This window comes from Agelaius tricolor, unplaced genomic scaffold, assembly GCF_023055355.1.
Source record: "Agelaius tricolor isolate 1412-34295 unplaced genomic scaffold, bAgeTri1.0.p SCAF_35, whole genome shotgun sequence".
Lineage (NCBI taxonomy): Eukaryota > Metazoa > Chordata > Aves > Passeriformes > Icteridae > Agelaius > Agelaius tricolor.
In genome coordinates, this window is record NW_027269295.1 from 4,617,293 (window position 1) to 4,643,378 (window position 26,086).

Genomic DNA, 26,086 nt, shown 5'->3' on the forward strand with positions numbered 1-26,086 from the left:
GTTTAATTACTGCAATTTTATATCAAAGAGGTTGAGTAATCCCCCCCAGGCAAGCCCCACGGCAGGGACCTGTAGCAGGGCTCCAGCTGGCCCCGGGCAGCCAGAACAAAGGATGTGAGGGTCCCCCAAAAGGCCCCTGCTGCAGGCAGAAAGCCAAAAGACCCTTCCTTGAACCTCTTCCATGAGTCCTTCCCTGCTGTCACTCAGAGGCACCGAACTTTCCCCAGCATGTCCCCAAGAGTCTGCAGGGCTGAGCTCCCTGGATACGATCAGCCCCAGCATGAGGCTGAGCAGGGAGGCATCACTGCACCCCAGAAATGGGGGTGGGTGGTGGCAGCACTGCCCTGTCCTGCATCCGCAGCATCTCCCATGGGAACGCCTCCGGGGCCCTCGCTCCGTGCTGCTCCTGTCAGGATGTCAGGGAGCAAAGGCTGCGGTGCTGAGCTAAACCTGTCCTGCGGTCCCTGTGCCGCGGGTGAGCCCAACCCCTGAGAGCGGCCGTGAGCTCCGATTCAAAACCCAGGAAGGATTTTTTTTTTTTTTTTTTTTTTTTTTTTTTTTTTTTTTTTTTTTTTTGCAAACGCTAGATATTTATTTTGCATTTCTGACAAGAATAAACTCCGCTTCTACAGGAAGCTTTGGGTAGAAACATTCTTTAAAAAGTCGGTTTATTGTATTAGATCTATTGGTCCTGACCCTCCCTGGGGGGTGGCACTGGCTCCAGGGTGGGGACACAGCAATGCCACCGTGTGCGTCCGAGCCGGGGAGGGGACGGGGCTGTGCCGGCGCAGCCGCCTGGGGGCCGGGACCTCGTACCAGGATAAAACACGCTGGCGTCTCGCCGGCACCGAGTACCTGATGGGGCTTGTGGCTCATTTTTGGAACAGCACTAGTGGCCGTCCCGAGGGGGTAAAGCTAAGCGTGGGGAAAAGCGAGGGGATGAGCCCCACGCCCCCCCAAGACCTATTGCTATGGAAGGAGGGGGTTCCTGAGTGGGAGGAAGGCTCTGCCACCCTCGCGCCGGGCCGTGCCGGCAGCTCAGCGCTGCAGGGAGGGCGAACGGGGAGCTCAGGAGCCGCTGAGGACGCGGCAGAGGCGGGCATGGACCTGGCCCTGCACGGGCTCGCAGGCCAGCGCCTCCCCATCCACTGTCATGACGCCCGCGGCCACCCGCGGCTCGAGGCGGAACGCGCGGACGGGGACGTAGGACAGGTGGGGACAGTTCAAGTCCAGGTGGGTCCCCCTGGACATGGCCAGGAAGAGCTTGAGCAGCGTCACGCGGCTGATGCCGGCCTTCATATAGAAAAGGTGGATGCAGCCGTCGTGCAGCCGCGCCGCCGGTGCCATCAGCAGGTTGGTGCCCAGGTGGGACTGGTAGATGGCGTAGACCAGGACAAACTCCTCCTCGGGGACCACGGTCCAGTGCGCCGGCACGGGCTGGCCCAGCGGCGCCAGCAGCGAGTCGGGGGGCAGCGAGCCGGGCGCTCCCGTCCCCGCCGGCTGCGGGATGTGGCCGTTGGTGACGGGCGCGGGGGCGTCCCGGGGGGCCGGGGAGCTGCTCTGCTCCGCGGCCATGGGCAGGTAGGACAGGCGGCCCTGGTACACCCTGAGCTTGGCCAGGCACTGCAGCGTGCCCAGGGTGAAGCGGGCGCTGCCCAGCCAGCGGTACTTCTCGCTGTCGATGTCCACGTCCGAGATGAAGCCCCAGCCAAAGCCCAGGAAGGAGAAGAAGCGTTTGCCCGAGGCCGTGCTCAGCGACACCAGGTCCATCTGCGTGTACAGCCCCTTGCACAGGATGAAGGTGCAGTTTGTCAGCAGCTTTTTCTTGGCAACATGGTCGTAGCTGTGAGGGATGGAGAGGGTGAGTTTGGAGTTCAGGAACTCTCCTGCTGCCCCAGCATCCACCTGCAGACCTCACCCTTTTGCCGTGGCTGCGACATGTCCCTGCTGGGTGACAGTGTCCCTCAGGGACAGCTGCTGGGAGTCGTTTTGCTGGGGTAGGGAGGGATAAACCAGTTCCTGAAAGAGGGAACCGAGCCAGGGCAATGCTGGTCCCCCACACCTTGGGATTGGCTGTGCCTGGGTGGGTCCTTTGGGTTAAAGCTTTACCAGTCCCTGAGCCCAGAGAAAGGGAGTGGGGGGATACACAGGGATTAATCCCTTGCTCACAGCTGGGGCGGTGCTGCACCAGCCTGTGGGGAGTGAGGACCCTGCCGGGCAGCCCTGGGCACCCCAGCACCCTTCCCTGGGCTGCAGCCCCACACAGCCTTTCTCTTCCCGCAGGGGGCAGTGGGTGCCGTGGGGCTGGGACTCACCCTGCATAGTAGTTGATAGAGGCAGCCAGGGCGTTCCCAGAGCCTCCTGGCAGGATGCACAGCGGCTTCTTCATGGCCTCCCTCCAGTCTGGACGCTCCATCAGCCCGTTCACCACCTGTGGGGATGAAGGACCCGTGGTACCCAAGGAACCCAGCAGCCCCTGCCAGCCTGGGGGAGCAGAGCCCACGGTGCCCCTGTCCAGGGCAGGACAGGGGTGATGGCTGCTTTGCTCCAAGCCTGGTGCCATCTCTCCTTTGCCATTCCCAGCCTGACTTTGTGACTCAGAGCTTGGCTCCTGCCCCAGGCACCCCAGCTCTGCCCAGCCCCAGGTGCTCTCACCTCAAAGAGCAGCCCGTCCCCAGACATGACCACCAAGGTGTCCCACTGCGACAGGTCCTCATCTCGCACCTTCTCATGGGCATGGTGGGCTCTTTCTGTTGGGGAGAGTGGAGAGATTTGGAGCATTCACCCTCCATCCCTCTGCCCTTCCTGCTGCCACCGCCCAGATAGTGACCCCAGCCCCAGACAGTGACCCCAGCCCCAGAGGGTGACCCCAGCCCCAGACAGTGACCCCAGCCCCAGATGGTGACCCCAATCCCACACAGTGACCCCAGCCCCAGAGGGTGACCCCAGCCCCAGACAGTGACCCCAGCCCCAGATGGTCACCCCAGCCCCAGATGGTGACCCCAACCCCAGATGGTGAGCCCAGCCAGGGATGCAGGAGGCAAGGCAGTCACTGCTCCTCTGCAGGACCCAGAGCAGTGCTGATGCAGAGTTAGAGGCCCTTGGAGGAACCTGTCCCCATGTGGCAGGGCCCAGGCAGGATCCCAGGGAAGGGAGGAGGAGGAGGAGCTGCTCATGGACTCACCGGTGACAAAGACAGTGGTGGCAATGTCAGCCTCAGCCAGCATGGGCTGCACCACGGCCTGGAAGTCATCAAGGGCTCGGCCGGAGCCGCTCTGTGGGTTCAGCAGCACCAGCGCGTGGCAGGGCCGGGGCAGCACCCCATAGCTGTCACCTGGGGGGGACAGGGGGCTCAGGCTGCTGGGCCATGGCACTGCCCTGGGAGGGCTTTGCCAGCCAGGGCAGCATTTGCCAAAACCAAAAGGGGAAGGGGAACTGGCCCTCCCCCATCCTCACAAGCATCTCTACCCAGAGGGCACGGGGGCGAGCAGGGATGGAGGGTCCCTGCTGGGAATGCTGGGGAGGCAGCACAGACAGGACACAGGGGCCTGCAGGGACTCATTTGAGCTCCCCCAGAATCAGCAGAGATGTTCACACCCTGCAGCACTCCAGCCATACCAGAGTGGGGGGATGAGAACTCCAGGTCCCAGTTCCCCGCATCCACCCAGATGGAGCGGGGCCAGGACAGACAGTTGTGCTGGCAGACGGACGCTCCTCTCCCTGCTCCCCACGGGGCTCAGGTTTCGCCTGCGAGGGCCTCGGCCGGGCTGTAATTACAAGCCTGGCAGGGGTCCCATCCCTCTGCCTCCCCAGTTGTTTCCAGTCTCTCCTTCCCCAAGCCCAGTGGTGCCCATGCAGGGGGACAGGGGGAGGCCACTGAGCTGCCCTGTGAGGGAGGCAGGGGAGGAGGGGGAGGGCAGGAACCCCGGGTGCTGCTGGGCACCCCAAGCCCTGGAGTGAGGAAGGGCAGCAGCCTCAGGCTCCCCCAGTGCCTCTGGAGATCCCTGGCTCTGCAGTGAGGAGCCAGATTTGGGGTTGTTGGGGATGTCCCCACCAGCTCTGCACCCCCTGGGCCCGGGGGGGTGGGTGCCCACCCCAGCACACAGACCCAGGCTGCACCTGCTGACTCAGCAGGAAGAGCTGCTGAGTCAGGAGAGCAGAGGCCTTTCCCAGCACCATCCTGGGCTGGGAATCCCCTCTCAGCCCCCCTGGCACTGGGGGTGCCCCCACCTCATCTGCACACGTGCAGTGATTTGAGCTGTTTGAACACACGAGCTGGGGTTTTACAGCTAAATCCTCTCCGCACCCACAGTGGGGACAGTGGTGGGGAGAGGTGAGCATGGGGCCATGGATGACACCACATGTGTCACCTCCCCTGGGTGACATCCAGCACCACACCAGCTATGGTCATGAGCTCCACAAGCTGCCTGGAGGGAGGTGGGACTGGAGCATCCCATCTCCATGCCCATCCCAGCCCTGGGAGCACACAGAGCTCTGCTGACTTCATCACCACCAGGATTATTTCCTGGCCCCATGGATCACCCAGCGGTGCTATCACCTCCAGGGAACCTCCTGAGCCCCTTGCCAGCTGCTTGGGACCTGCCACCAAATCCACAACAAAGATCTGACTGTGAGAGCCCCAGGGCTGAGCCTGGCTCTGGGCATTGGCTCCAGGCTGGCCCTGGGTTCCAGCTCTGGGCATTGGCTCCAGGCTGGCCCTGGGTGCTGGCTCCAGGCACTGGCTCCAAGCTGGTTCTCCCCACTGCTGCCCAGGGCCAGTGGCTCCCCCACCCCCCTCCCCAGCCCCTTATCAGGGGGTTCCAGACACAAAGGGAGCAGCTGCCCTCGGGGAAAGCAGTGAAGCACCCAGAGCAGAGGCCACTCCAGTCTGGGTCAGGGATAACAAAAAGCAGCCCAGGGCTGGGCTGACCCTGCTCAGAGCCCTTTGGAGCTTCCCTGGTCCCCACAGGCATTAAATCCCCTGCAAGCAAATGCAGACAAGGCCCACACAGGCTTTGAACCCAAGCCCAGCTGCTTTCTCTCTGGGGGGCTTTCTCTCTCTTTCCTCCCGCAAGGCCTGGATATTGAAAAGCAAAAGCCAAAGGCACTTCAAAAGCCTAAATGAAGTTTTCAACCCTGCAGTGCTAACCAAGCACATTGTTTCTCACACAAACATGGATCTGCAGCTGAGTCTTGCCTAAAAATCCTGGCTGGACCTGTGAGTGCTGCCCTGGACCTGTGAGTCCCTCCTCTGGGCAGCAGGGAAAGGCTGGGACCCCAAGGATCAGCTCCTTGGCTGGAGGGGGAAAACAAACCCTGCTCAGGGCACAGAGGGATGCCATGACTCCCTCCCTGGGGACAGATTGTTGGTACCAGGCTGTGAGTAGTGATCCTAGTGTGGGACTGGTGACACCAGCAGCACCAGGCTCAGCCCGGTGGTGGAACTGGAGGGTGCTGGATCAGAGCTGGAGCCCAGCAATGGTGATGCACAGGGAGACAGATTTCAGCAGCATCCTGACCCATCCAACCCTTCCTGTTGCACAACACCGGCCAGTCCCTGGCATCCCAGCAAGATTCCACTTCCCAGCACAGTGTGGTCGCTTTCAGCCTCAAATGCTGAGTGGAGCAGAATCTGAGTCAGCAGGAGGAAGGGGCTCCAGCTGCTGCCACAAACTCTGCTCCACTCCCTCTGCCCACATCCTCCTGTGTGATGTGCCCTGGCTGTGCTCAGGCCGGGACCACACTGCCACAGCTCTGCTGTCTGCAGCCCAAGCCACTCCACTGCATCCCTGCATCCTTCTGGAAACTCTCAGCACAAGGAGCAGCCATGCCAGGTGGAATAAGGCTGGGGCTGAGCTTCCTAATCTGGATTTCCCTGTTGGGACACAAGCCTGGGGGCAGTTTGTTCCCTCCTGGATGGCTGCAGTTTGGGACACACTGCAGGCAGCCCCAGCTTTGGGGTTAGCAGCTGCTGAGGAACTTTCTGTTTATCCCTTGGGATGAAATGAGGGGGAATCATCCCTTCACCCCTGTGACAGCACCAGGATGGGATCGCTGGTGGCTCTCCAGGTCCCCTCCCCATGGGGACAGGGTGACAGGACTCTCTGCACGGACTCACCCGCAGCTTCCCAGCACGGCCTTATCAGTCCCGCACAGGCCTCTCTGCCGGCACGTGCAAGCACTGGGTGTGGACGAGGGGCATTTTTAGCTCTGTCCCAAACTGAGGGAGGAGGATTGCAAATCCTGATGGCCTTCAGTGAGGAAAGTGAGTGCAAAATTCTGCACTGCCTTCTCCCATCCTCCTTCCCCCCGCTGGCCTGAGGGCCCTGCATGCAATGAGCTGCTCCTGCCCCAGCACCCTCGCACCGCCTGCTCACAGGGCGAGGGTTGGAAAGCGCTTGGAGACTTCCAGCTGCTGAGTTCAGGCTGGAAATAGAGCTGGAGAACTGGTTCTGCCCTCACCCCATTCCACTGGATTTTTTTGTAATTCCTTAGGAAGAGAGACAGAAAGTTGTTTTGTAGCTGCAGGTCATATAAAAAAAAGAGCTGCATTTTAAAATCCAAGCAAGGAAGAGCTGGGCTAAATGTGATTTGACAGGATCCCTCTAACCGCATGCCTCTTAATTTCCAAGTCTGATCAGAGCGACTGGACAGCCAAATAAATGAAGTAGTGCATATAATTGAATCTCTGCTCAGATGTTCAACTATCTGCCAGCACACCCTGCCCTGCCTGCGGGAGCTGGGGGATGCGGCCCCCGAGCAGGACCCTCCCCTTCCAGACACCGACAGCTCCCGAGGGGAGCAGGATCGGAAACACAGCCCCCGCCAGGCTGCCCTGAGATCCCGCTGGACCGCGGGGGTCCTGGGGGGATCTGCCTGTCCCCAAATCCCAAGTGATGGATGGGACCTGCTGGGGACAGTGCCTGGCTCCCGTCCTGCCTGCGTCAGCAATGATTACTTTTTTTCCTTGGATCATGCTGCCCTTTGGAGCTTTGGAGTTATCGAACGGGAGCAATGGGGATGGGGGGTGCAAAGGGCCCCCATAGTGTGGCCACGTCCCTGCTGCCCCTTCAAATTAAAGGTAAAAGGAAAGCGAAACAACCAAGCCCTGCGTGGGGCTGAGAGCAGAGATGTCTCTGTCCCCCCAGACTCGGCGAAAGTGGGGGGAGGGGGTGTCCGAGTGACCCCACGGTGGCGCGGGTCACACCCGGTCTGTGTCGTCCCCCCCCCCCCGTGTCCCCGGAACGCGACACCGCGCAGCGCCCGCGGCTCGGCCACAGCCATCCCGCGTGGGGCCCGGCGGCGGAGCGACCCCGGCCGCGACCCCGACCCCGACCCCCGCCCGGCCCCGGCGGATCGAGCCCCGCGGGCAGCGGCGCCGGGGGCCGCGGGGGGGGCTCGGCACTCACCGTCCTGCGCGGGCACGGCGGGCACGGCGAGCTCGCGGATGCGGCGGCTCCAGGCCTGGGCGATGCGCAGGTTGCCCTCGGCGTCGGGACCCCGGGAGACGCGGAAGGTCCGCTCCAGGCGCTGGCGGGAGGGCGGCCCCCAGCGCGGCCCCCGCAGCGGGTAACACACCAGCGAGAAGCAGGCGGCGGCCGCGGCCGCGGGGAAAGCGGCCGAGCCCACGCAGTCGGCCAGGCGGAGCGCGGCGTCGGGACCGGCCGAGCCGCCCGAGCAGCCGCCGGCACGCCGCACCTGCAGCTCCCGGGCCGTCAGGGACAGCGAGCAGGCGGCGGCACCGGGGGCCGGCCCCGCGCCGAAGATGCCTTGAAGTAGCACCGGGCCCCCGCCGGGCTCCGGGGGAGCGCGGCGGCCGGCGGCCATCGGCGGAGCGGGCGCGGAGCGGAGCGGGAGGCACCGGGGAGCGCCGCCCGCCGCCGCTCGCTGCTGACGCCCGGCGATGGCAGGCGGGGCGGCCCCATTCATAAAAATTTAACCCACCCACCCCCCCAGCCACCTCTTCCCCCGCCGAGGGGGGCCCGTCCCGGGGCTGGTCCGGTACCCCCCACACCCCCCGCCAGCTGCCTCAGTTTCCCCAAGCGCCGCCCCGCGCTCCGGGCAGTGCTCCGCGGGGGAACCGGCTCTGCAGACGGGCGGGGGCAAAGGGACGCCGTGGGTTTGCCGCGGGTGGTTCTGCGCTGCTGGGGTGGGTGTCTGGCGTGGGTGCAAAGAACAGACCCACGGCGCTGCCGGCAGAGGGGAGGCAGAGCACCCGGCAGCCACCCCCGCCCCAGCTCCTGCACATCATTCCCAGCAAGGCACGCATGGGCGCTGGCAGGTGTGCCCGGAGCCCCCACCTCGGACTGAACAGAATTTTAATATCATTTCTGCATCTCTCCAAGCACGAAAGGAGTGAGGCGGGGGCCTGGAGAAATCGAGGCACGGTGAGGGGTGAGGACAGTGGGCAGACGGCGGGGGAGGAGGACGGAGAGGGGTGATGTCCCACCCATTACCGGTGGCTCGCCATCAGGTATCCCTCGGGATTCGAGGTTGCCATGGGCGTGAAGCCCCGTGGAGGGAGGTGGGCTGTGCTGTGAACCCCACCTTGGGGCACAGAGCTCTGGGGACAGAGCCCAGGGGACTTGTCTGAAGGGTGCCAGCAAGGCTGGGAGTTGCTTTGTGTTCACGGCAGCTGGCAAAAATCACTGACAGCAGTTTTTGCTGGCAACAGGACTGACCTCACCCTCCCAAGGGACTGCTGGGCTCCAAGGGGTCTGGCCCAGCCCAACAAGGACTTTTTTTTTTTTTTGCCAACCAATTCCCCATGGATGTAATTCCGTCCTAACCTTGAGCTCACACCTCAGGGAGGCATCACTCCTCACACTTAGGGCAGTTTAATTAGCAGCGAGCCCTCTGTCCCTGCTGAAACCTTCTGGAACTGGCCAAGAAATTGCAGGGAGGACACAGGATCACCAACTGGGCAGAAAACATGGTTGAGTCTTGTTTTCCCTTAGCAGACCTATGAGGAGAGCCGAGATGCTGTGATTTGGAGCATTGTGCTTTCCAGAAAGACTTCCCTGGGCGCTGTGGGCACAATGGGATGCTCTGAGGGGCCAAACCTGCTCCCAGCCCTGATGCTTTTGGCTTGGGAACTGCGGCAGTCGCAGCTGATTCTGGGTGAGATTCGGGCTCAGCCGCTTCCCCGCCGCTGCCATGACACAGTCCAGCGTTTGTAAACAGCTCTGAGGTTCCTCAGCAAGGTGTCATGGGAGGAAATGGCTGGATGCCGGGGAGTGCAGCGTCCTGACCTGCCCCTCACCCTTCTCGGTGACTAACCCGCTCCCAATTTCCGTTCAGGAAGGCATGAGTCGTGTTGGGAGGATGTGAGAGCAGCTGTCCCATTGCTCCTGGCAGGTGCCATGGGACGATGAGGCTGCTTTGGGCTCTGTCCTCACCATGTTACATCCGTCCAAGGCCCCATGCCCTGGGGCTGCAGGGATCCCCCCTTGTCCTGCCAGCCTGTGCTTTAAATAGGAGTGGAATGCCCGTCCAGGCTCTGCTGGCCATCCTCCCTGCTCATGGAGAAAGGAGCTGAGAGTGGCTTCATCACGAGGTGTCAGGGCTGGAGGTGGGTTGCAGGAAGGGCTGGGGAAGGGCTGTGCACGGTCGGGATGCCAAGGGCTGGGGGCTGCAGCCAGGTTTGTCTCAGATGGGGAATGGGACTGGCACAGGCTCGGCCTCTGTGACGGCAAGCTGACACAGACAGGGCTTTTCCATCTCAGTTCTGGTCTGTGGGGACTTCCCAGAAGACTGACCTGGTGCTGTACCACCCTTGGATGCCCACTCCCTGCTGTGACCAGCGCCATGGCCACCACCAGCCCCAGGCAGGTCCCTTTGCTCTCCACAACCACAGGCTGATCCAACCCGGTCCCACATGGACACCGCTGGTTTGCCTCCAGATGTGATGTCCAAGGTGGAAGTGGGATCACTTCCTTCCCCATGCTGATAACCACTCGTTTGGGGCTATCTTAATTAGGAGAGCCTTACCGAGGCCCCTCGACCCCAAGGGCAGCCTGAAGGGTGCTCAGCAGCTCCCAGGCTGTGGGCAGGTGACTGCCGGTCGGGTTTGTCCTGATCGGCTCCATTCCCGCCCGCGTGGCGCTGCTCGGGCCGTGTGGGTGGGAGGGAAGTGCCAGGATAGGACGTGGGGATGTGGCACAGAGCTGGTGTGATGGGGGACAGCTCCTGGAGAATCCCCCCCACTTCCTTCCTCACTGCAAAGGGAACTCGCCCATGGAGCAGAGGGTCCAGTCCAGCCATGAGCACCAGTCTCCCTTCAAGAGCAAACATCCCTTCAGCTCCTGTCCCGGGAGGAGCCCTGGGGGATCCCAGACTCTGCAGACATCATTTGGTGGAGAAGGTTTGTACATTTGAAGCCTGGGTTCGCTGGGCAAGATGATGTGTGCCCTGAGTGTGGGGAAACTGAGGCAGAAACACCAGATAAGGTTTGTCTTGAGTTGTGCAAGAAGCCAAGGGTTAAATTTACCAACCTCCCTCAGCTCCCTCCGGGCAGGGGCTTCTCCTGCTCCTGCCCCCAGCTGCTGAAGGAGTTGATCTGCACTGGGAGTTACCCTGGGGAAAGAAAAGCACAGAGCCTGGGGGCTTCCCACGCAGGCCCGGATTTCAGGGCCCCACTGCCACATCACAGCCCCGGAGGAGGCGTGCAGAGGACGAGCCTCTGCTGCGAGATGAACTGCAGCGTTTCCCTTGGAGGCACAGAGCTCCTCCACATCCCTGCCCGCTCTGCCGCGTCCGCCGGCAGCCACCGGGGGACGGGAACGGGAGGGGGAGGCACTCCTCCCGAATCCATCTCTTTTAGCATCGTTCCCACTGATGAAGGTACACGTCTCAAGGTGGAGCCAGAAATAGCGCGGCTGGCGCTGCATCGGGGCTGGCAGGGCTGCAGGCTTGGCAGGGGGACAGGCACCGACTGCAGCAGTGGGAACTTTCCAGGCAGCTCCTGCGGGAGCGGCCGGCGCAGAGATGGAGCCATTTCCATGCAGACCCAGCCCGCGACTGCGGATCAGCCCCGCTCAGCGGTGGGGTTGGGGCTGACACGGGGGACCAGCAAGAGCAGGACGGGACAGAGCTAACAGAGATATCTCCTGGAGGAGAGTGACTGGGAACACATCCCACCTGAGCTAGGACACAGGGCTGGGCTCTGGAAAGTGGCTGCACTTTCTACCTGCCCCCATGACCCAGGAGGGGCAGATTTTCCCCAAAATTCATCTTCTCTCAGCCTCCAAGGAGCTCAGGCTTTTTGTGGCAGCTCCTAAATCATAGCCAGGCTCTGCAACTTGTTGGGGGCTGCTCCCCTACACTGACCCTCCAGTGAGCTTCCCGCAGCAGCAGGCACAGCCCGGGACTGCAGGGCTCACCGGGAGGCCCTGCACAATGCCGACGAGCTGAGCTCATTCCTCCCAGCTGATAATTTGCTTAAAAATATTTCTGAGCTCAGGCCTCCTCAGGGAAAACACTCCCAAATGCCAGGCAAAAAGCTGCTGAGTCTGGAGGAACCACACACCCACCACTCGCTGGCCGAGACGTCCCCCCGATGACAAGCCCTGGCGTCAGAGGGACTGAGGCCAAAGGCTGCCGTTTGATCTCCCCCTTCGCTGGGGGAAGCCGAATTTCAGGCCGTCCAGGGGTTTTACCACTTCCCGGTAGCGGTTTCCTGCGATGATGTGAGCGCAGGAATTTTTGGGAGGTGAGTCAGAGGCTGCAATGAGAACCACCTGGCTGGGGCTAGGCTTGGAGGCTCGATCCCGATCCAGGGCTGATCCCTGCTGCAATGCTCGATGCCGGCAGGCAGCACTCCCAGAGTGGAATTACTTACAGGGGACAAAAACATCCCACCACAGACCCCGTTTCTGGCCTGGAAGAAGAAAGGGATTTTGCTGCCTCGGTTCCCACGGCTCCTCCTCCCTTGCCGGGCTGGGATCGGTACCTCCGGCCACCCCACCCGGGCTCCAGGGAGAAACTTGGGTAAGAATAAAGAGCAAAACCTCGTCCAGCTCTGCAGGAAGCTGCCTGGAATGGCTGTCCCGCCCCAGCACCGCGTTGTTCCGAGAACAGAAGTGCCCCAAAGCAGCACCGAGGCTTGGTTTTCCCTGGGGAGCAATGCAGGAGCTGGGGAGCTGAGAAACTGCCCTCCCTGGTCTCTGAAATTCAACATATAACATGAGTCCCTGCTAAAGGAACCTCCCAGATTTTGCCTGCTGGGCCCTTAAAGCTCCATGACCCCATGGCCACTCTCTCCCCAGCACTACTCAAACCCCTCCACGTAGAGAATAAGTGAATCAAGTCCAGAGAGTGAGACTGAGCCAGGATAAGCCTTTGGAAAGGAGCTAAACCTGCTCAAAGCCGGCACTGTTCCCTGACCCGCCCTCCTAATCCTGCCTGCCTGATAATGGAATAATAAAGGGCTGCACAGCCTCACTCTCTGCTGCTCTGTGGGGGAGGTTCCTGCTGCCTCGGTACATGCCAGCAGCTGGGATATTAATGATTCCCTAAGTAAACAAAATTGCTCCTTTCTTCTCCTTTGCGTGGCTGTAAAACCGAGCGTGACCTTCAGCCCGCAGAGAAATCAGAGTTGCTCCCCTTTCCAGGAGAAAGGCTGCTTGTGGCAGTGATAACACCGTGATCTCTGCCTGCCACCCTTGCCAGGGCTGATCCCAACCCTGCAGCTTCAACAACGATCCCAGTAGGACTCACGGGGCCACCCTCTCGAGGCTTTGGCCTCTCCCCACAGGGATGAGGCCGGTGATTCACTGAGGGGGAATCTCAGGAGCACAGAACGGGGTGGGGGGTTTGGGACACCCAGCCCCTCCAAGGTGTGCACACCTTGTCTGCCCTGCAGCAGAACCTACAAACTTGCTGCATCTCAGCCTCAGCAGGTGGGAAAAGGGCCAGGGAAGTGACAATGGCGATGAGATCCATTCCCTATGGCTGGAATGGCTCTGAGCACCTCACGGGACAGCAGGAATGGTGACAGGAGGAGGGTGCTGGGGGACCCAGAGGGCAAAGCAGAGGCTGAGGGCACTCAGATGCCACAGCACCATCCCTGGGCTGCTGTGCTGAGTGAGGAGCCAGCTGGGAGAGGATAAACAGTCCTTCCTTCTCCACATGCCTGATTCCAGGCACAGAAGGGCTTTATAGAGGAGGGCTGAGTGCTCTGCAGAGGGAAGTGCCATGCCTCCTGCAGTGGCACGATTCCCTCCCCACCCTTTGGGCATGCCCCCCCTGCAGCAAGATTTCCCTGGCTCCCCTAGGAACTGCCATTTCTCTGGTGGGTGCAGGAGGGGCCTCAGGAAGCAGCCAGCTTCCTATGTCACAAAAAGTCTGGCTCCCATAAAATTTTTTGAAGGACAAAGGCAGCAACCTGTGAGGAGTGACTGCCTGTACCATGGGTGCTGTGACTGCTCTCAGCCTGGGGTTGGGGTGCCCAGGAGGGGTGTCTGGGCTCTCTGGCTCATGGATGTTGTGGGTTCATCCCAGGGTGATGCCAGCCTGGAGGGCTGATCAGAGTTCCACACCTGGCTGTGCTGCCTCCTCAGAGTGAACTCGGGCAGCTGATGCTGTCAGCTCTTGCCTTGCCTTGGGGGAATGAGCTGGAATGTGGGAGTTGAGCTGGAATAGTCTCTACAGCTGAGCTGGAATAGCCCCTGCTCTGACAAGGCACGAATTCAGGACCTGCAGGAGTCACAGCAGGAGGGAGATGTAGGGCTCGAACTGCAGGGACAGGCAAGGTGTCACCAGGTGTGGTGGAGGGAGACAGAACTCTCCATCCCAGTCCTTGGGCAGTGCTGGCATACAGAGGGGACATGGACAATTCTGTCTCGCTTGCATTGAGGATGTCTGAGAGAGACAACCTTTAATGAAGTGTCAGCTAAGGGGGCTGATGGCAGTGCTGTGCAGCTGAGGATGTGACAGGGACTCACTGCTGGAGGCACCTTGGCTGTCACACACCAGAGCAGCTGCAAAGCCACTGGGTCATGGAGGGGAACCTCACCCATGTCCTGAACGAAGCCCACCAGGCCTCCTCCTCCTCCTCCCTCACTCCCAGCTGAGAGGACACAGGCAACTTAGAGAACTGCCAGGAAAAACCTCTCATTCCAGGGTGAACCAACTGATATGGGGTGATGTTGGTAGTTAAATTAATGCAGTTTGCCTTCCCTGCAACACTTAACTTCTGTCATGTACCCTCATTTCTGCTGCACTGTGGGGTGCTCTGATCCATCCTGACCACAGGGGATGGATCCTGACAGTGTTGTCACCTCCTGTCATTTTCCAACTGCCAAGGCTGAGATGCATATTGTACATATATTAAAATTTTTAAACAAAGTGTAAATACCTATATATATATATATATTTATATATATATATATAATATACATATTTGTTCAGCCAAGGTTCACCTCCTCCTGATATATATATATATGCATGTATTCCATGCATATAACATATATAGCATATAATATATATTTTATACATAATTACTAATTATACACATTTATGTAGTATTTCATATATAATATAATGTATATTATGCATATTATATGTAATATGCACACTATATATTATGTTATATATTTAATATTTTATATACGCTATGTATTTTAGCTATAAAAGTGTATATTATTTATAATATACGCGTTAATATATTTCATTTATAGGTTTTATAGATGTTATATATAAGCACACTTAGTGCATGGAAAGGTCAGCCCAGCGCTCTGCCAGATGGGCTGGAGCTGACCTTTCCTATTTAACTAAGCCATTGAGTGCCTGTACCCGTGAGGATTCCAGAGCGGACAGCGGAGCGCCGGGCACGGAGGGTTCCCTCGGGCAGAAGGTGCGAGAGGTGCGGGAGCCGCGGGCCGGGCGGATCCTCCCGCCGCCCCCGCCACAGAGCGGGGCCCGAGCGCCGCCGCCGCCGCGCTTCCGTTTCCCCCGCCGCCATCTTCGGCACGGGCACTTCAGCCACCGCCTACACCCCGTGCCTCTCACCGCCGGGCACAAGCGGGAGGCAGCCGCGCTGCGAGCTGCCCTCAGGCAGCGGGAAGTGTACTTATCCCCCGAGGAGGGACGTTTCTGCCGCTGTCCTCCTGAGGTACCGGCGCAGTTGGGACAGGCGGTGAGGGGACGCCGTGACGGGGAGAGCGGCGGCGGTGCCCTCACCTAAGATGGCGGCGGGGGCGGGCTTTTCCCACCGAGAAGATGGCGGCGGAGGGAGCGGCGCTCTGGCCGGGTGGCGGGACGTGCTCGGCTGGGTGAGGGGAGCGGGATGGGACCGTCCCCCCCCCAGAGACCTCCCCCTTCACAGGGACTTCCTACCCCGCCACGGAGACCTCGGTCCAGCCCTGCTGCATCACAAAGAACCCCCAGCCTTTCTCCCTCAGCTCACCCGCACCTTCTCCAGCCAAGGCAGCCCCTCTCCGCCTTGCTCCCGCCCTCATTTTGGGGTCATCCCTCCCCTGTTGCATGAGGGGCCACTGGGTGGGCATGGGGTGGGGTTACCCGTTGCCTGTCTATCCTTCTACTCCCTGAGGCAGCCGCTGCTCTATTTTATTGCATTAATCATAATTTCCATCCTCGCGTTCATACTTTGCCGCAGGAATGGACCAGCAAGTCCATAGGTAGCGGAAGGGTCCCCACCCTCCTCTTCCCCCTCCTCCTCCCCACCCCTTAAGGGGCGGTGATCGCGGCGGAGAGGAAAGAAAAGGATGCCACGGAAGCTGTTGTTGCCTTATAAATCTGTTTTTTCTCACTTTCGAGCTCCCCGGGGGTTGCATGACTCTTTGGCGATGAACGCGGCCAGAAGTGGCTACCGGGTCTTCTCGGCCAACTCCACCGCAGCCTCCACCGAGCTGGCGAAGAAGATCACGGAGTAAGTTGCCTTCTCTTTCAAGTTTCTTTCTCCCCTATCGCTCCCCTGCGCGGGCAGGAGCCCTCCCGAGCGGCTGGAGAAGCTTCTGGCATCCCCCCGCCTTCCCAAGGCGTCTCCTGCGAACACCTTTGTGGAGATTTTGCACTGGGAATCTTCACCAGCTCTGCCTGAGCCAGCGATGGAAATGGACCCGCCGCTTTCTGCCTTCTTTGACGTCCATTTCACTGCTGGAGAGGCTGGGCTGCAGCAAAAGCTGTTACTTTTGGGGAGGGAGGAGGTGAAGCTTGGCTGGACAAACCTCAGAAAAGCGTTTTCAGCAGGTTTGGGAGATGCTTAAAACTTTCTCCGAGTCCTGACCTTGTTTTCCCAACAGCTTCGGTGCCTGGGGCAAGGGGAGTGTCCATGTGCACATCGGTACAGCACCTTGCACTGACCAGAGCGGCTCTGGGAGAGCTGGGCAGCCTGTGCTGTTTGGTTCGGGGTAAAAGTCTTCCCCATTTTCTTCAGCCCATCAGTTTAGGCAGAGTTTGACCTTGTCTTATCCGGGATGGATGCCCTGCTGAGTGAAGGGTGTCACAGCTGCCTCCAAAATGGGGCTCTTGGTGCACAGAGCTCTGAGTTTCCCCCAGCACTTGAACTTTGGGGTTCAGTGAGTTGAGTTCAAATTGGAGCAGTCCCAGCTGAAGGGACTATTCTGAGAAGGGCATCTGTGTATTGGGCTGTCAGCTTAGAACAGGATCTGGATTTTCTTTATGCTGTTTCTCAGCTACAGTTCATAGGCAGCTGATCCCAAATCGAGGGGTCTCAGTGCTTGTTTCCCTGCTGCAGGTTACAGCATCCCAATTATCCTTTCTAGGCATCTGCTGTCCCATTCCCATCTCCAAGGCTGTGCTTAAATTGGAAGTAGGACTTAAATACAGGTGTGTTGCCACCTTAAACTATGAAAACACTTTGCTGTTTGTCCTGCTTACTTAATAAATAGTGTTCAATCCTTAGCACAGATTATCTCCACGGAGCTGACTTGGCTGTTTGGCTGGGAGGTGTGTTGGATAATAGTGATGAACTTCTTTAAGTGTGAGGCTAAGAGGAAAATCCTTGTATTTGGGAGTGGAAAGCTTTTTTCTTTTTTTGGCTCGTGTATTCTTGCTATCTTTGGTCAGTTCTTTCACTGAACTCTGAATTTAATATATCTCTCTATAAAAGTAAGTATTGCTGCAGCAGATGGGACAGAGTTCTGGAGGGCTTGTTCTGTTGCATCAACATAGCACAACAGAATTCCCCTGGGGATGAACTCCCAGTTCTCAGGAGTGGAGGAGCAAACAGGCAATCCTTCTTCCTTGCTCTTTGTCTTAAAAATAACTCCCTTCTTTTTAAAGATGAAATGAGAAGAGACATGCAGAGGCTTCCCCAGGCTGTGGTGCCGATGTGCTGATGTTATCCCAGGGATGCTCTGAGGGGGAAAGAAGCAGGATCTGGATCCAGAATGACCTCCCTGTTGCCTCCTTGATCTCTCACCAAGTAAATTTCCAATGGGAGCAATGTGGGGTTTTTGCCTTGGCTCTGCCATCAGTGGGATGTTGGATGCTCTGGTGGTGGCACGAGCATAGCCCTGTGACACACAGCTGCTGCTTAGCTGAGGCTTAGGGACATTTATCTTTGTTGTGGGTGCAAAATCTGGAACTGTGTGCAGTACAGATTTGCCCACAGTAAAAGGTCTCCCAAAATTAAAGGTATTTTCAGCATCTAGTGCAGTGGTTTTGCACTGCCTTCCCTTGGGAGCTTGAGGGCTGTTTCAGCTGACCTGTAACACATCCCTTGTTCTTTCAGGTTGCAAAAGATGCGTGGCTGCTGCCTTTCCCCCATCTCACATCTCAGCCTGTTCTTTGCTGGGGAGGTCAGTTGCACCTTTAAATAGAGTTGGAGCAATCTTACAAGGGTGAGTCTGTCCTCTAATATTGTGCGTTCTTTTTAAAGTTTTTTTAAGACCTTGAGTAAAAGTACTAAAAGAACTTTAAAACAACACGCAATATTAGGAGGGCCCCTTGAGACACCTGTCCCTCTGGGCTCTGTCCTTTAACTCTAGGTGTGAGCTTAAGATCTCTACTTGAGTGGTTCTGACTTATCCTTTTTAAAATCTCAGGCTTGGAGAGGAGTGTGACACTGCCCAGCTTTCAGACACCTGATTTATCTCCTTGCTTTGTTTACTGCAAAACTTCCAGAGCTGCTTTCGTTTCAGGCTCTGAGCATCATGTTCTGGCACAGTTCTGATCTTCTTCATTCCCCTTGAGCATTCTCTAGTTATGGGACAGAGATTAATGGTCAGTCTTGCTTTCACTTTAGGTTTTCAGAGCTTGGTGGTAGTGACTGCCAGGGAGAGGAGATGGTTCTGGATTATGAGGACCTTGTGAAACTTGAAATAGTGAAGATGTTCCTTAGCTTCAGCACCACTGAAACAGAAATAAACCCATATATTTACTTTTCCGTTATAAATGGAGAGTGATGATTATTTTATTTTAAATTCTTTCCATGATGGAAAGAAAACTCTTGCTGTAATTAGAAGACTTGAGACCTGATTACAAACTGCATTTTCAGGGGAGAAAGATAATTTCTGTGACCTAATGGGTCCTAATTCTGGTCCCTAATGGGCCTGTGTGCTGCTGAGGGGAGGGAGATCTGCGAAGTCTTTTTGACCTTTAATCCAACAGATGCATTTAGATCTCCCTCTGACTGCAGTGCTTGCCTCAGCAGGCACAAATATTAGATTCTACTCACTGCTTATGTGTTTGGCTTGGAGGGGGGTGGTGATTGAATCTTGCTAATGCCTCCCCAGTGCTCCTGCAGCTCTGTGGTGTGGGATGTGATACTGTCTCACTGCCAACTGTGGATGTGAGTATTCCAGAGATTCACTCAGTTTGCAGCGTGGAAAATGCTGGTGATCTGAAGATAAAGCATTTCCATGAGCCTAAACAATATGGAGTTAGGAAAACACGGGGATTTGTGTTTTGACCTGTGGCTACAGGGAGCTGGGTCACAGCACTAAACCCAGGGTGGTGTTTTCTGTGACTGGGTGGGAGGGGAGCCCTGCTTTGGGGGGAGACAGTACCTTCAGAGGACTTGCAGCAGCTTCCCTCAGCTGAAGGAGAATTTCTGGTAGGAAATGTATTCTTTAGGTCATCTTTCCAGCACATAAAAGGGTGGCAGAGGGGAGTCAGAGTATCTCTGTGCTGCTTAGGTGGAGCACAGAATGTGGATGAGCAGGCTGGGCTCATGTGGAGCTTTCTGTGCTGGCCAGCACAGCTTTAGGGGAAGTTCCTTCACCAGGAGTGGGCTGGTGGGAGCAGAGGAAATCTGCCTGGTGTTTGCCAGTAGTTGGGCTGCATGGCTTTGGCATGGCTGGAACAAGTGATTCTAGTGGCAAATGAGCAGTAGGAACTTTCTTCAAATATCCAATTGTGCTGGGTGGATGGAGAGAGGCAAAGGAGAGCTCAGATAGTTTTAAGGATATCTAAATAGATTGTATCCAGGAAGCTGCCATTCCCTTTCCTTTCCTGGCTGTTCTTATACTGGGGGATTAGGAAGTGCACAGCAGAGCTGCCATTGTGCTGGCTGGACCATGACTGATCTTTATTTAAAGATTTGTTCAAGTTTGAAAAGCAATTCAGAGTCAGGCTGTGGCTTGATCTGGCCACAGTCAGGCACAGCACAGACCCTCTGTCCTCTGCTCCAGCTCCTTCTGAGTCTGCACCAGTTCCTGGAGTCTGTAGATGTGGGGAGAGTTGGGATTTTGCAGAGCTGAGACCAGGGAAATTGTTTATAATGAAGAGGATATTGCCAAAATAAAATATCATAATTAAGAGCTTTGTGTGCAGATTTCTCTTCAAATGGAATGTTTGTGCTGTGAGCTGGCTGGAAGCTCCTTTGGAGATAGCCTGACAAATGTCTTGGATTCTGGTCACAGAGGGGGAGAAGGAAACACAGCCTTGCTGAGGGCACTTCTCAGTGGCACTGAAACGGGCTCTGATGGCACAAAAACTGTGAGTACACCTGCCCCTTGAAATTGATTCAGCTGAACGTGGAGTGTCTTTGGCTGCCCTTTGTCTCAAGAGCCTGGTACAGTGGTTTTTGACAGTCTTCAGTGGAGGATTTTAAAGTACAATCTGATACAATGTTTCCTGAAATGCTGCAGTGTGTCACTTCCTCATTAAACCGTAGGTGACTCCTGAGCTGTTTGCATTCAGATGTGGATTTGAGACAAGTTTTATAAACACTTTTGTATTCACAGCTTCATATCCTCTTGGCATGTTTTGAGACTGCAGAAAGTTAGATCATCCTTCCTGGGCAGTGTTTACAGAGATTCCAGATCAATAGGAATTTTTACTGGCCAATTGCTCTGAGTAGGATTTTTAAAGCCATAAAGAGTTGGGTTTTTTTTCTCTTAGATGCTGTCATGCCCCAGAGGAATTGGTTTAGTGATGGAGCTAGTGTGAGGATAGCAGCTTATTTTGCTTGGAGATGTGATTTATCTGCAGGAGTTAAAATGTTATTTTTTTCCAGAAGCAGCTTTGTCTCTGCTGGGTGTGTGGTCTGGGTTACCTGCAGTGGCACTTTCTCTGTCCTAGGGCAGGTCTGCCTGTGTCTGCAGAGGAGTGATCAGTAACTGTGGTAGTCCAGGTTCATGTGTTTATGCTGTTAGTCCTGGAGCTGGATGAAAACAGTTCTTGCTGTCAATTCAATTCCTCTATCCTCTAAAGCAATTGGGAGCTTCAGGAGAGGATTTTGAGTGAAAAGATTTGGGATGGAAGAGAATACAAGGGAGAGGTAATAGAAGGGGAAATTTATCTTTGAACTCTGGCTGCTGCCAGGCTGTGTGGTTGATAAGGTTGTGCCCTGCCCTTGACTTCCATGCAAATATCCCCTTTGATAAAAGTTCTCTGGAATTTGGTGCTTCACAGCAGGAGTTGCACCAACAGTCCCCCCTTTATTGTTCTTGACTCAGTCAGGGTTTATCAGACTCCTTCCCTGGCTGATACCTTGTCTAACTGAAGCCTGGAGGAGGGCATTTGGTGCCAGGTGTGCCCCTGGGGTGCACATACCTCAGCTGCTCTGGGGGAGCTGCCTCTGGATCTTGCTGTGCCTGTGGCTCCTCTGGAGTGCTGCAGGCTGGGCTGGTCTGGGACTTCCATGGGCAGTTTTATCTCATATCCACTGCTCTTGTTCACTTGTAGTCAACAGTTGGACCAGAGCTGGGATTTATTGTCTGACTAGAGCTGCTCATTCCCCTAAGCTGGCATCTGTCTTGTGTCTTCTGCTCCCTCCACCCAGGTTTGACAACTGAGCTGTTTTAGTGCCCCAAGCCAAGCTGTTTTAGTTCCTCTTGCCATGGGAGCAAACTTGCACTTCTGATTTCTTGTTTCAGCAGCACACAAATTGCATTGCTGCTCTGTGCCGAGTAGGAGAGCACTGGGCTCTGGTTTCTGCTGGCTACACAATGAATCATGAAGTTGGAAAAGACCTTTAAGACTGAGCACAGCTGTTAACCCAGCTCTGCCAAAGCCACCACTAAATCACATCCCCAGGTGTCATATCTACATGTCTTAAACCCCTCCACCACTTCCCTGGGCAGTGTGTTCTAAGGCTTGACAGCCCTTTCAGGGAAGAATTGTTTCCTAATATCCATTCTAAACCTCCCCTAGTACAATCTGAGAGCATTTCCCCTAGAGCACCACAAATATGGTTTTGTTTGCCAGCACTTAGCACTGAAAGTGCCACCTTCCAAGGGGTGTTTTGCTGAGATGAGTCTGGCTGGACTGGTTTTGAAGCTTTCCTTCCTGCCATTAGATTCAGGGCTGACTAAGAGCACTTGCACAGTCTCTCCAATGGATTTCTTTTCCCCAGTTCTGAGGTAGGATTGTGCTGTCTGCAGTGAAGTCAGGGCACACGTGCCTCCAAGGGGAGCTTGCAAGACTTGCCATGCAGTTGTGGAGGAACAAGTGTGAGTCATTAAACATTTCCCACCACACACTGCTCTGGGTTGGGGGGTGTGTGTGTGTGTGTATGTTTCTGAGCTTGTTTGGACTCAGATGCCTTAGCAGTGATTAGGACTAAGCTTGGTGCTTGCAAATGCCAGACTATCCTCATCAGGACAGCAAGATCCCACCTGCAAAACTCACCTCTGGTGTCAGTCTATCCCTGAGGTGCCCAGGCTTGCTTGTACTTGACCAGCTGCCAGCTCTTTTTGAAGGTGCTGAGGATGCCTTTGCATTGCAGCTGCAAGTTTTAACCCAGCTGAGCTGGGAGGAGCCCAGCCAGAGATCTGTGAGACTTCTGTGGCCCAGGCTGCAGGGGATGCTGCAGTTGGTACCTGAGCAGGGCTGGTGACAGTCTGGCACGTCCAGCTCTCGTGGTGGCAGTTTAGTCACCAGCCCAGCCATTGCAAAATGTGCTGCCAGACACTCAGTGGGCAGGGTGTGTGTGCCAGGGACGTGCTCTGGAGCCAGCTAAGCAAACATATCCCGTGGCATCCGAGTGTCTGTTATCTCAGCTGTCCCAGGCACACTCTCCAGGCCAGCTTCTAGCTGGGACCTCCAGCTTTGGCTCACAGCTGGGCCCAGCAGTTGCTGATGGCACAGAAGCATGCCAGGGCCAGGCTGTGTTGTTTTCACTTCTGACAGCACAGATCTTTGTGACAATTGAAGTGCAAGGCCGAGTTACTGGGTAAGGAGATGAAGTGAGCTGAAGGCTGTAGACCAGAAAAATAAACCAGAGAAGAAAACTCTTCTATTTAGAGTTAGTCCTGATCTGCAGAATTTTGGCACATATCCAGGTAAATACAGTACAAGTGCAGGCAGGAAGCTGCTGCCATAGTCAGCGTGGTGAACAAAGGTCTTTTTCAGGCATAAACTGTTTCCTAATTCATTGTGTGGCCATGGCCACAGAGCAGATCCTGGGAAAGGAGGGAATTGCCCCACTCCATCTCACTTGGCCGAAGCATCTCCTCTGCTGCAGGGTCTCTGAGGCTCTGGGTTAAAGCACAAAAGCCTTTAAGTACTTACTAATGGATTACTTGTCAGTGCAGTTAAATACTGAAGTGTCACCTGAGGGAAATGTCTGCATTTTGGAGCCTTTTAAAATGCTCTTCAAAGTCAGTCTTTGTTTTGTAAGAAAGAAATTAAAAAGAGAAGGAGGGTGACTAATCTTTGTTGCGATGAGTGTTGTAGATTTGATATTTAAGAAAAGGAAGGAGTAATTTGATAAAATAAAAAAAACTGAAGTTAAAATCTCATTAATCATTTGAGTTATTTCAGAAAGAAGGTTCAAGGAGAAAATAAAAAGAAAAATATGTGGGAGGCAAAAAAAGTGACTCGGGTGCCATTAATTGAGTCTGAGTAAATCATTTAACTCTAGTTGCACATCAGACCTGCCCGAGGGGGCATTGCAGAGGCTGGCAAGGTGTCCTTTGCCATCAGGATCACAGCCTGTGGTCACTCATACAGCTTTGGGTACAGCAGTGACCTGCTGCAGAGCTGTGTGTCCCAGGGCCCCCTCAGGGACATCAGAAGGAAGGAGACCCCCAGGAAGGGGAGGATGATGTAGTTCTGCAGCCTGGCTGGCTCACTCAGCTCCCTCTTGGGCAGTGCTGTGTTTTGGTGGTGTGTGACCTGGTCCAGTCCTGCTTGGCAGCACAAACTGCTGGGTTCCCCCATTTCTCCATTTCTAATGTCCTTTTCTTCTTTCCAGGCGTCTCGGCGCTGAGCTGGGGAAATCTGTGGTGTACCAGGAAACCAATGGAGGTAAGAGAAATCTCTGCTATTTGCAACTGTTTTGAGGTAATCTTAGAAATGCTGGGTAACTCCATTGGCCAGACCTGTCTAAGAAGTGCAGTGATTCAGCTGAGATGTTACTGCTGCTCCTGGCACTGCTAAACCTCCATGGCTGACCTTGGACAAGGCAATTAAACATGTTTCTTGTTTTCACTGGTTATCTTGTTTGTCTGCCCATCTGCAAACTCTCCTCTAGAGTTCTGCCTCAGGTTTTAGCTGCTGCCAAATCTTTTATGCTCCTATGCTGAGCAAAACATCTCCAGATTTAAAAGTAATGCCCTGCTTTTTCAGTGTCTGCCTTGTGAGCTTTTAAATTATCCCTTTCTTTCATCCCTTCCCTGCTACACAGAATTTACAGCTGCCCTTGCTTTTAAAAGTGCAAATTCATGGCTGTGCTGGGGAAAATACCTCTTGGAGGTTGCTTTTGTTTTTAAGGAAGTTAACACTCTGCAAGTGTCCATTTTCAGAATCTGGGCTAAAAAGGGTATTGGCCAGCAGAGTTCTATGCCCAAGAGTCATTTACTGTTTCAAGACCTCTGGTACCTTGTTTGCAAGAGAGAGGAGAACCAGAGAGCTGCTACAGGCTGGAGGAAGGGGTGGAGGATTTGTGTGAGTGCTGCTGCTGTTGCAGCCAGAATGGGCCTCACAGTGGGAGAGCTGCTGTGGTTATGGTTGGGCTGGCTGGCGCATTCCTGCCTGGGAGAGCTCGCTGCCCTTTGGGCTTGGTTTTAAATCAGGTTGCTTGCTCTGAGGTCTGAAGTCGTTTTTCATCACTGCACAGCCAATGAGTCTGCTCTCAGCAGAGTCCTGTAGGGTTACAGCCAGGCCAAGGCAATTGCACTTGGAATTCCATAGCTGAGGAGCTGTGTCTCTCCTTTTCCTTACCCCCTGCCCTCTAGCTCATGACTGTGTGGGAAATGAATGGCTAAGGCAGGCACCTTGGGGAACCTGGGGTCATTGTTTGGCTTTGCAGAGCTGCTCCAGGCTCAGCTTCTGCATTTGAGTCAGGGACTGTAGGAGTGATGCTCAGCAGAGACCCAGACCTCCAGCCTGTGTCAGTGTTGGAATATCTTCACCTTGACAGTGAGATTGGGAAGTTCTTGCTCTGAACTTGGTGCTGCTGGTGTTGCCTTGAGCTCTCCAGCCAGCATGGAGCTGATCTCATGGTAAGCTGAAAGAGCAAAGTGCAAAAAGTGCTGAGTTACCTTCTGAAGGAAGTACTGAAGGTTGTTCTGCCTTGGGTGGTTAATTGCTCACAAATGAATGTGCTGTTTACAGCTCTCAGCACTCCATGGAAGTGTGAAAAGGATTTCTCATTGAGAGTTAGGTAAATTGTCTTCTAAATTTTAAAATTCTAATTTCTAAATTCTAAAATTCTAAATTCTGTAAAAAATAAACATCTATTCAGCCTGCTTTTGCTTTGTAAATACAGCTAACTCACTGGTATGTTATGCCAGCTGTACCCAGGTCCAGCCTTTGGAAAATCCACTTGGCTCATCTGTGTATGTGTATGCAAAGGGCAGAGGAGCGAGTCCTCATCTGCCTTGACCAGGGGGCAAGGTTCCTGCTACAGCATGGTGTGTTGTCACTGTCAACCTGATGTTTGGAAGCAAAACTGACTCTGTTTTCCATCCTTTTCAGAAACAAGAGTTGAAATAAAAGAGTCTGTCCGTGGACAGGATATCTTCATCATACAGACAATCCCCAGGTGAGGCACTTGTGGCTCAGTTTTGTACCTGGGATGTGCTTTGAATACCTGGATTAGCAGATGGTTCAGTGGTTTGCTCACTGTAAACCAGCACAATGAGCAGTGGAACTCGAGCAGTGCTGTCATTGCTCTGACTGAGATGAAGGCCTCACATAGTGCTAAGCTGTTAACATTCCCAGGGGATTGATTGCAGCTTCCCATCAAATAGCTGGATTGTGTCACTTGAGGCAGGACCAGGAGTGACTGATGCTTTCCACTGAAGCATCCCTGCTCTGTGGCCTTTCAGGCTCAGCTGTTGGGTGATTTCTGACTGGCATTTCCATCTCAGGATGGGTGATTTCCTCTGCCTCCCAACCACCAAGCAGCAGAGCCACCATCAAACAGCAGCTGCTGCTTTCATTGCAGGCTGCATTACTCTTGTCCTTCTGCTGTAGTGGTGTGAAACTGACCTCAGGTGGAATTCCATAGCCTCCCTCCTGTGCTTTTACAGTTTGTGATGATGGTGGGCCTTTTTGGGTTTTATTTTGGGCTGTTCTAGGCTTGGAGTAAGAGAAGTGCTGCAAGTAAGCAGGGGGCTAGAAAACCATGTGTAACCTCAGGAACTTGCTGCCTGCTGCCTCAGGAACAGCACTAGGGTGATGGGAAGGGAGCCTACAAATAAATCATAAC

The 26,086-nt window shown here is 55.4% G+C and overlaps 2 protein-coding genes across 10 annotated transcripts in view; one reads left to right on the forward strand and one right to left on the reverse strand.

Annotated features, from left to right (window-relative positions):
- Positions 1-637: 637 nt before the first annotated feature.
- On the reverse strand, positions 638-14,962 carry SPHK1 (sphingosine kinase 1). Of its 2 annotated transcripts, none has more exons than XM_071452653.1 (5): positions 14,794-14,962; positions 3,185-3,334; positions 2,656-2,750; positions 2,316-2,431; positions 638-1,843 (listed from the first exon to the last, which is right to left on the reverse strand). In XM_071452653.1, exons 1-5 carry the CDS (start codon positions 14,960-14,962, stop codon positions 1,069-1,071), a joined length of 1,305 nt encoding a protein of 434 aa, XP_071308754.1. In that variant the 3' UTR covers positions 638-1,068. The 2 variants fall into 2 exon arrangements, with proteins under 2 accessions (XP_071308754.1, XP_071308753.1); XM_071452652.1 differs by lacking the exon at positions 14,794-14,962 and adding an exon at positions 7,410-7,899.
- An 8-nt stretch (positions 14,963-14,970) lies between these two features.
- PRPSAP1 (phosphoribosyl pyrophosphate synthetase associated protein 1) overlaps positions 14,971-26,086 on the forward strand; it is a 28,799-nt gene continuing 17,683 nt past the window's right edge. The window contains exons 1-6 of one of the 8 annotated variants that reach the window (XM_071452658.1): positions 15,778-15,889; positions 17,266-17,407; positions 17,717-17,825; positions 19,759-19,923; positions 23,627-23,679; positions 25,351-25,417. In XM_071452658.1, coding sequence (XP_071308759.1) covers positions 19,910-19,923; positions 23,627-23,679; positions 25,351-25,417 — 134 coding nt within the window. In that variant the 5' untranslated portion in view covers positions 15,778-15,889; positions 17,266-17,407; positions 17,717-17,825; positions 19,759-19,909. Of the gene's footprint in view, positions 15,113-15,201; positions 15,273-15,294; positions 15,639-15,663; positions 15,890-17,265; positions 17,408-17,716; positions 17,826-19,758; positions 19,924-23,626; positions 23,680-25,350; positions 25,418-26,086 lie in introns of those variants that run through there. The other 7 variants (XM_071452660.1, XM_071452659.1, XM_071452657.1 and 4 more) reach the window with 7 other exon arrangements.

What these genes read in the sequence shown, in the direction of transcription:
- SPHK1 (XM_071452652.1), bottom strand. Translation starts at nt 7,827, where the DNA reads ATGGCCGCCGGCCGCCGCGCTCCCCCGGAGCCCGGCGGGGGCCCGGTG. An exon ending in CGCCGTGCCCGCGCAGGACG is followed by an intron (nt 3,335 to 7,409) that starts GTGAGTGCCGAG and finishes TGTCCCCCCCAG; the next exon opens with GTGACAGCTATGGGGTGCTG. An exon ending in GGGACGGGCTGCTCTTTGAG is followed by an intron (nt 2,432 to 2,655) that starts GTGAGAGCACCT and finishes TCATCCCCACAG; the next exon opens with GTGGTGAACGGGCTGATGGA.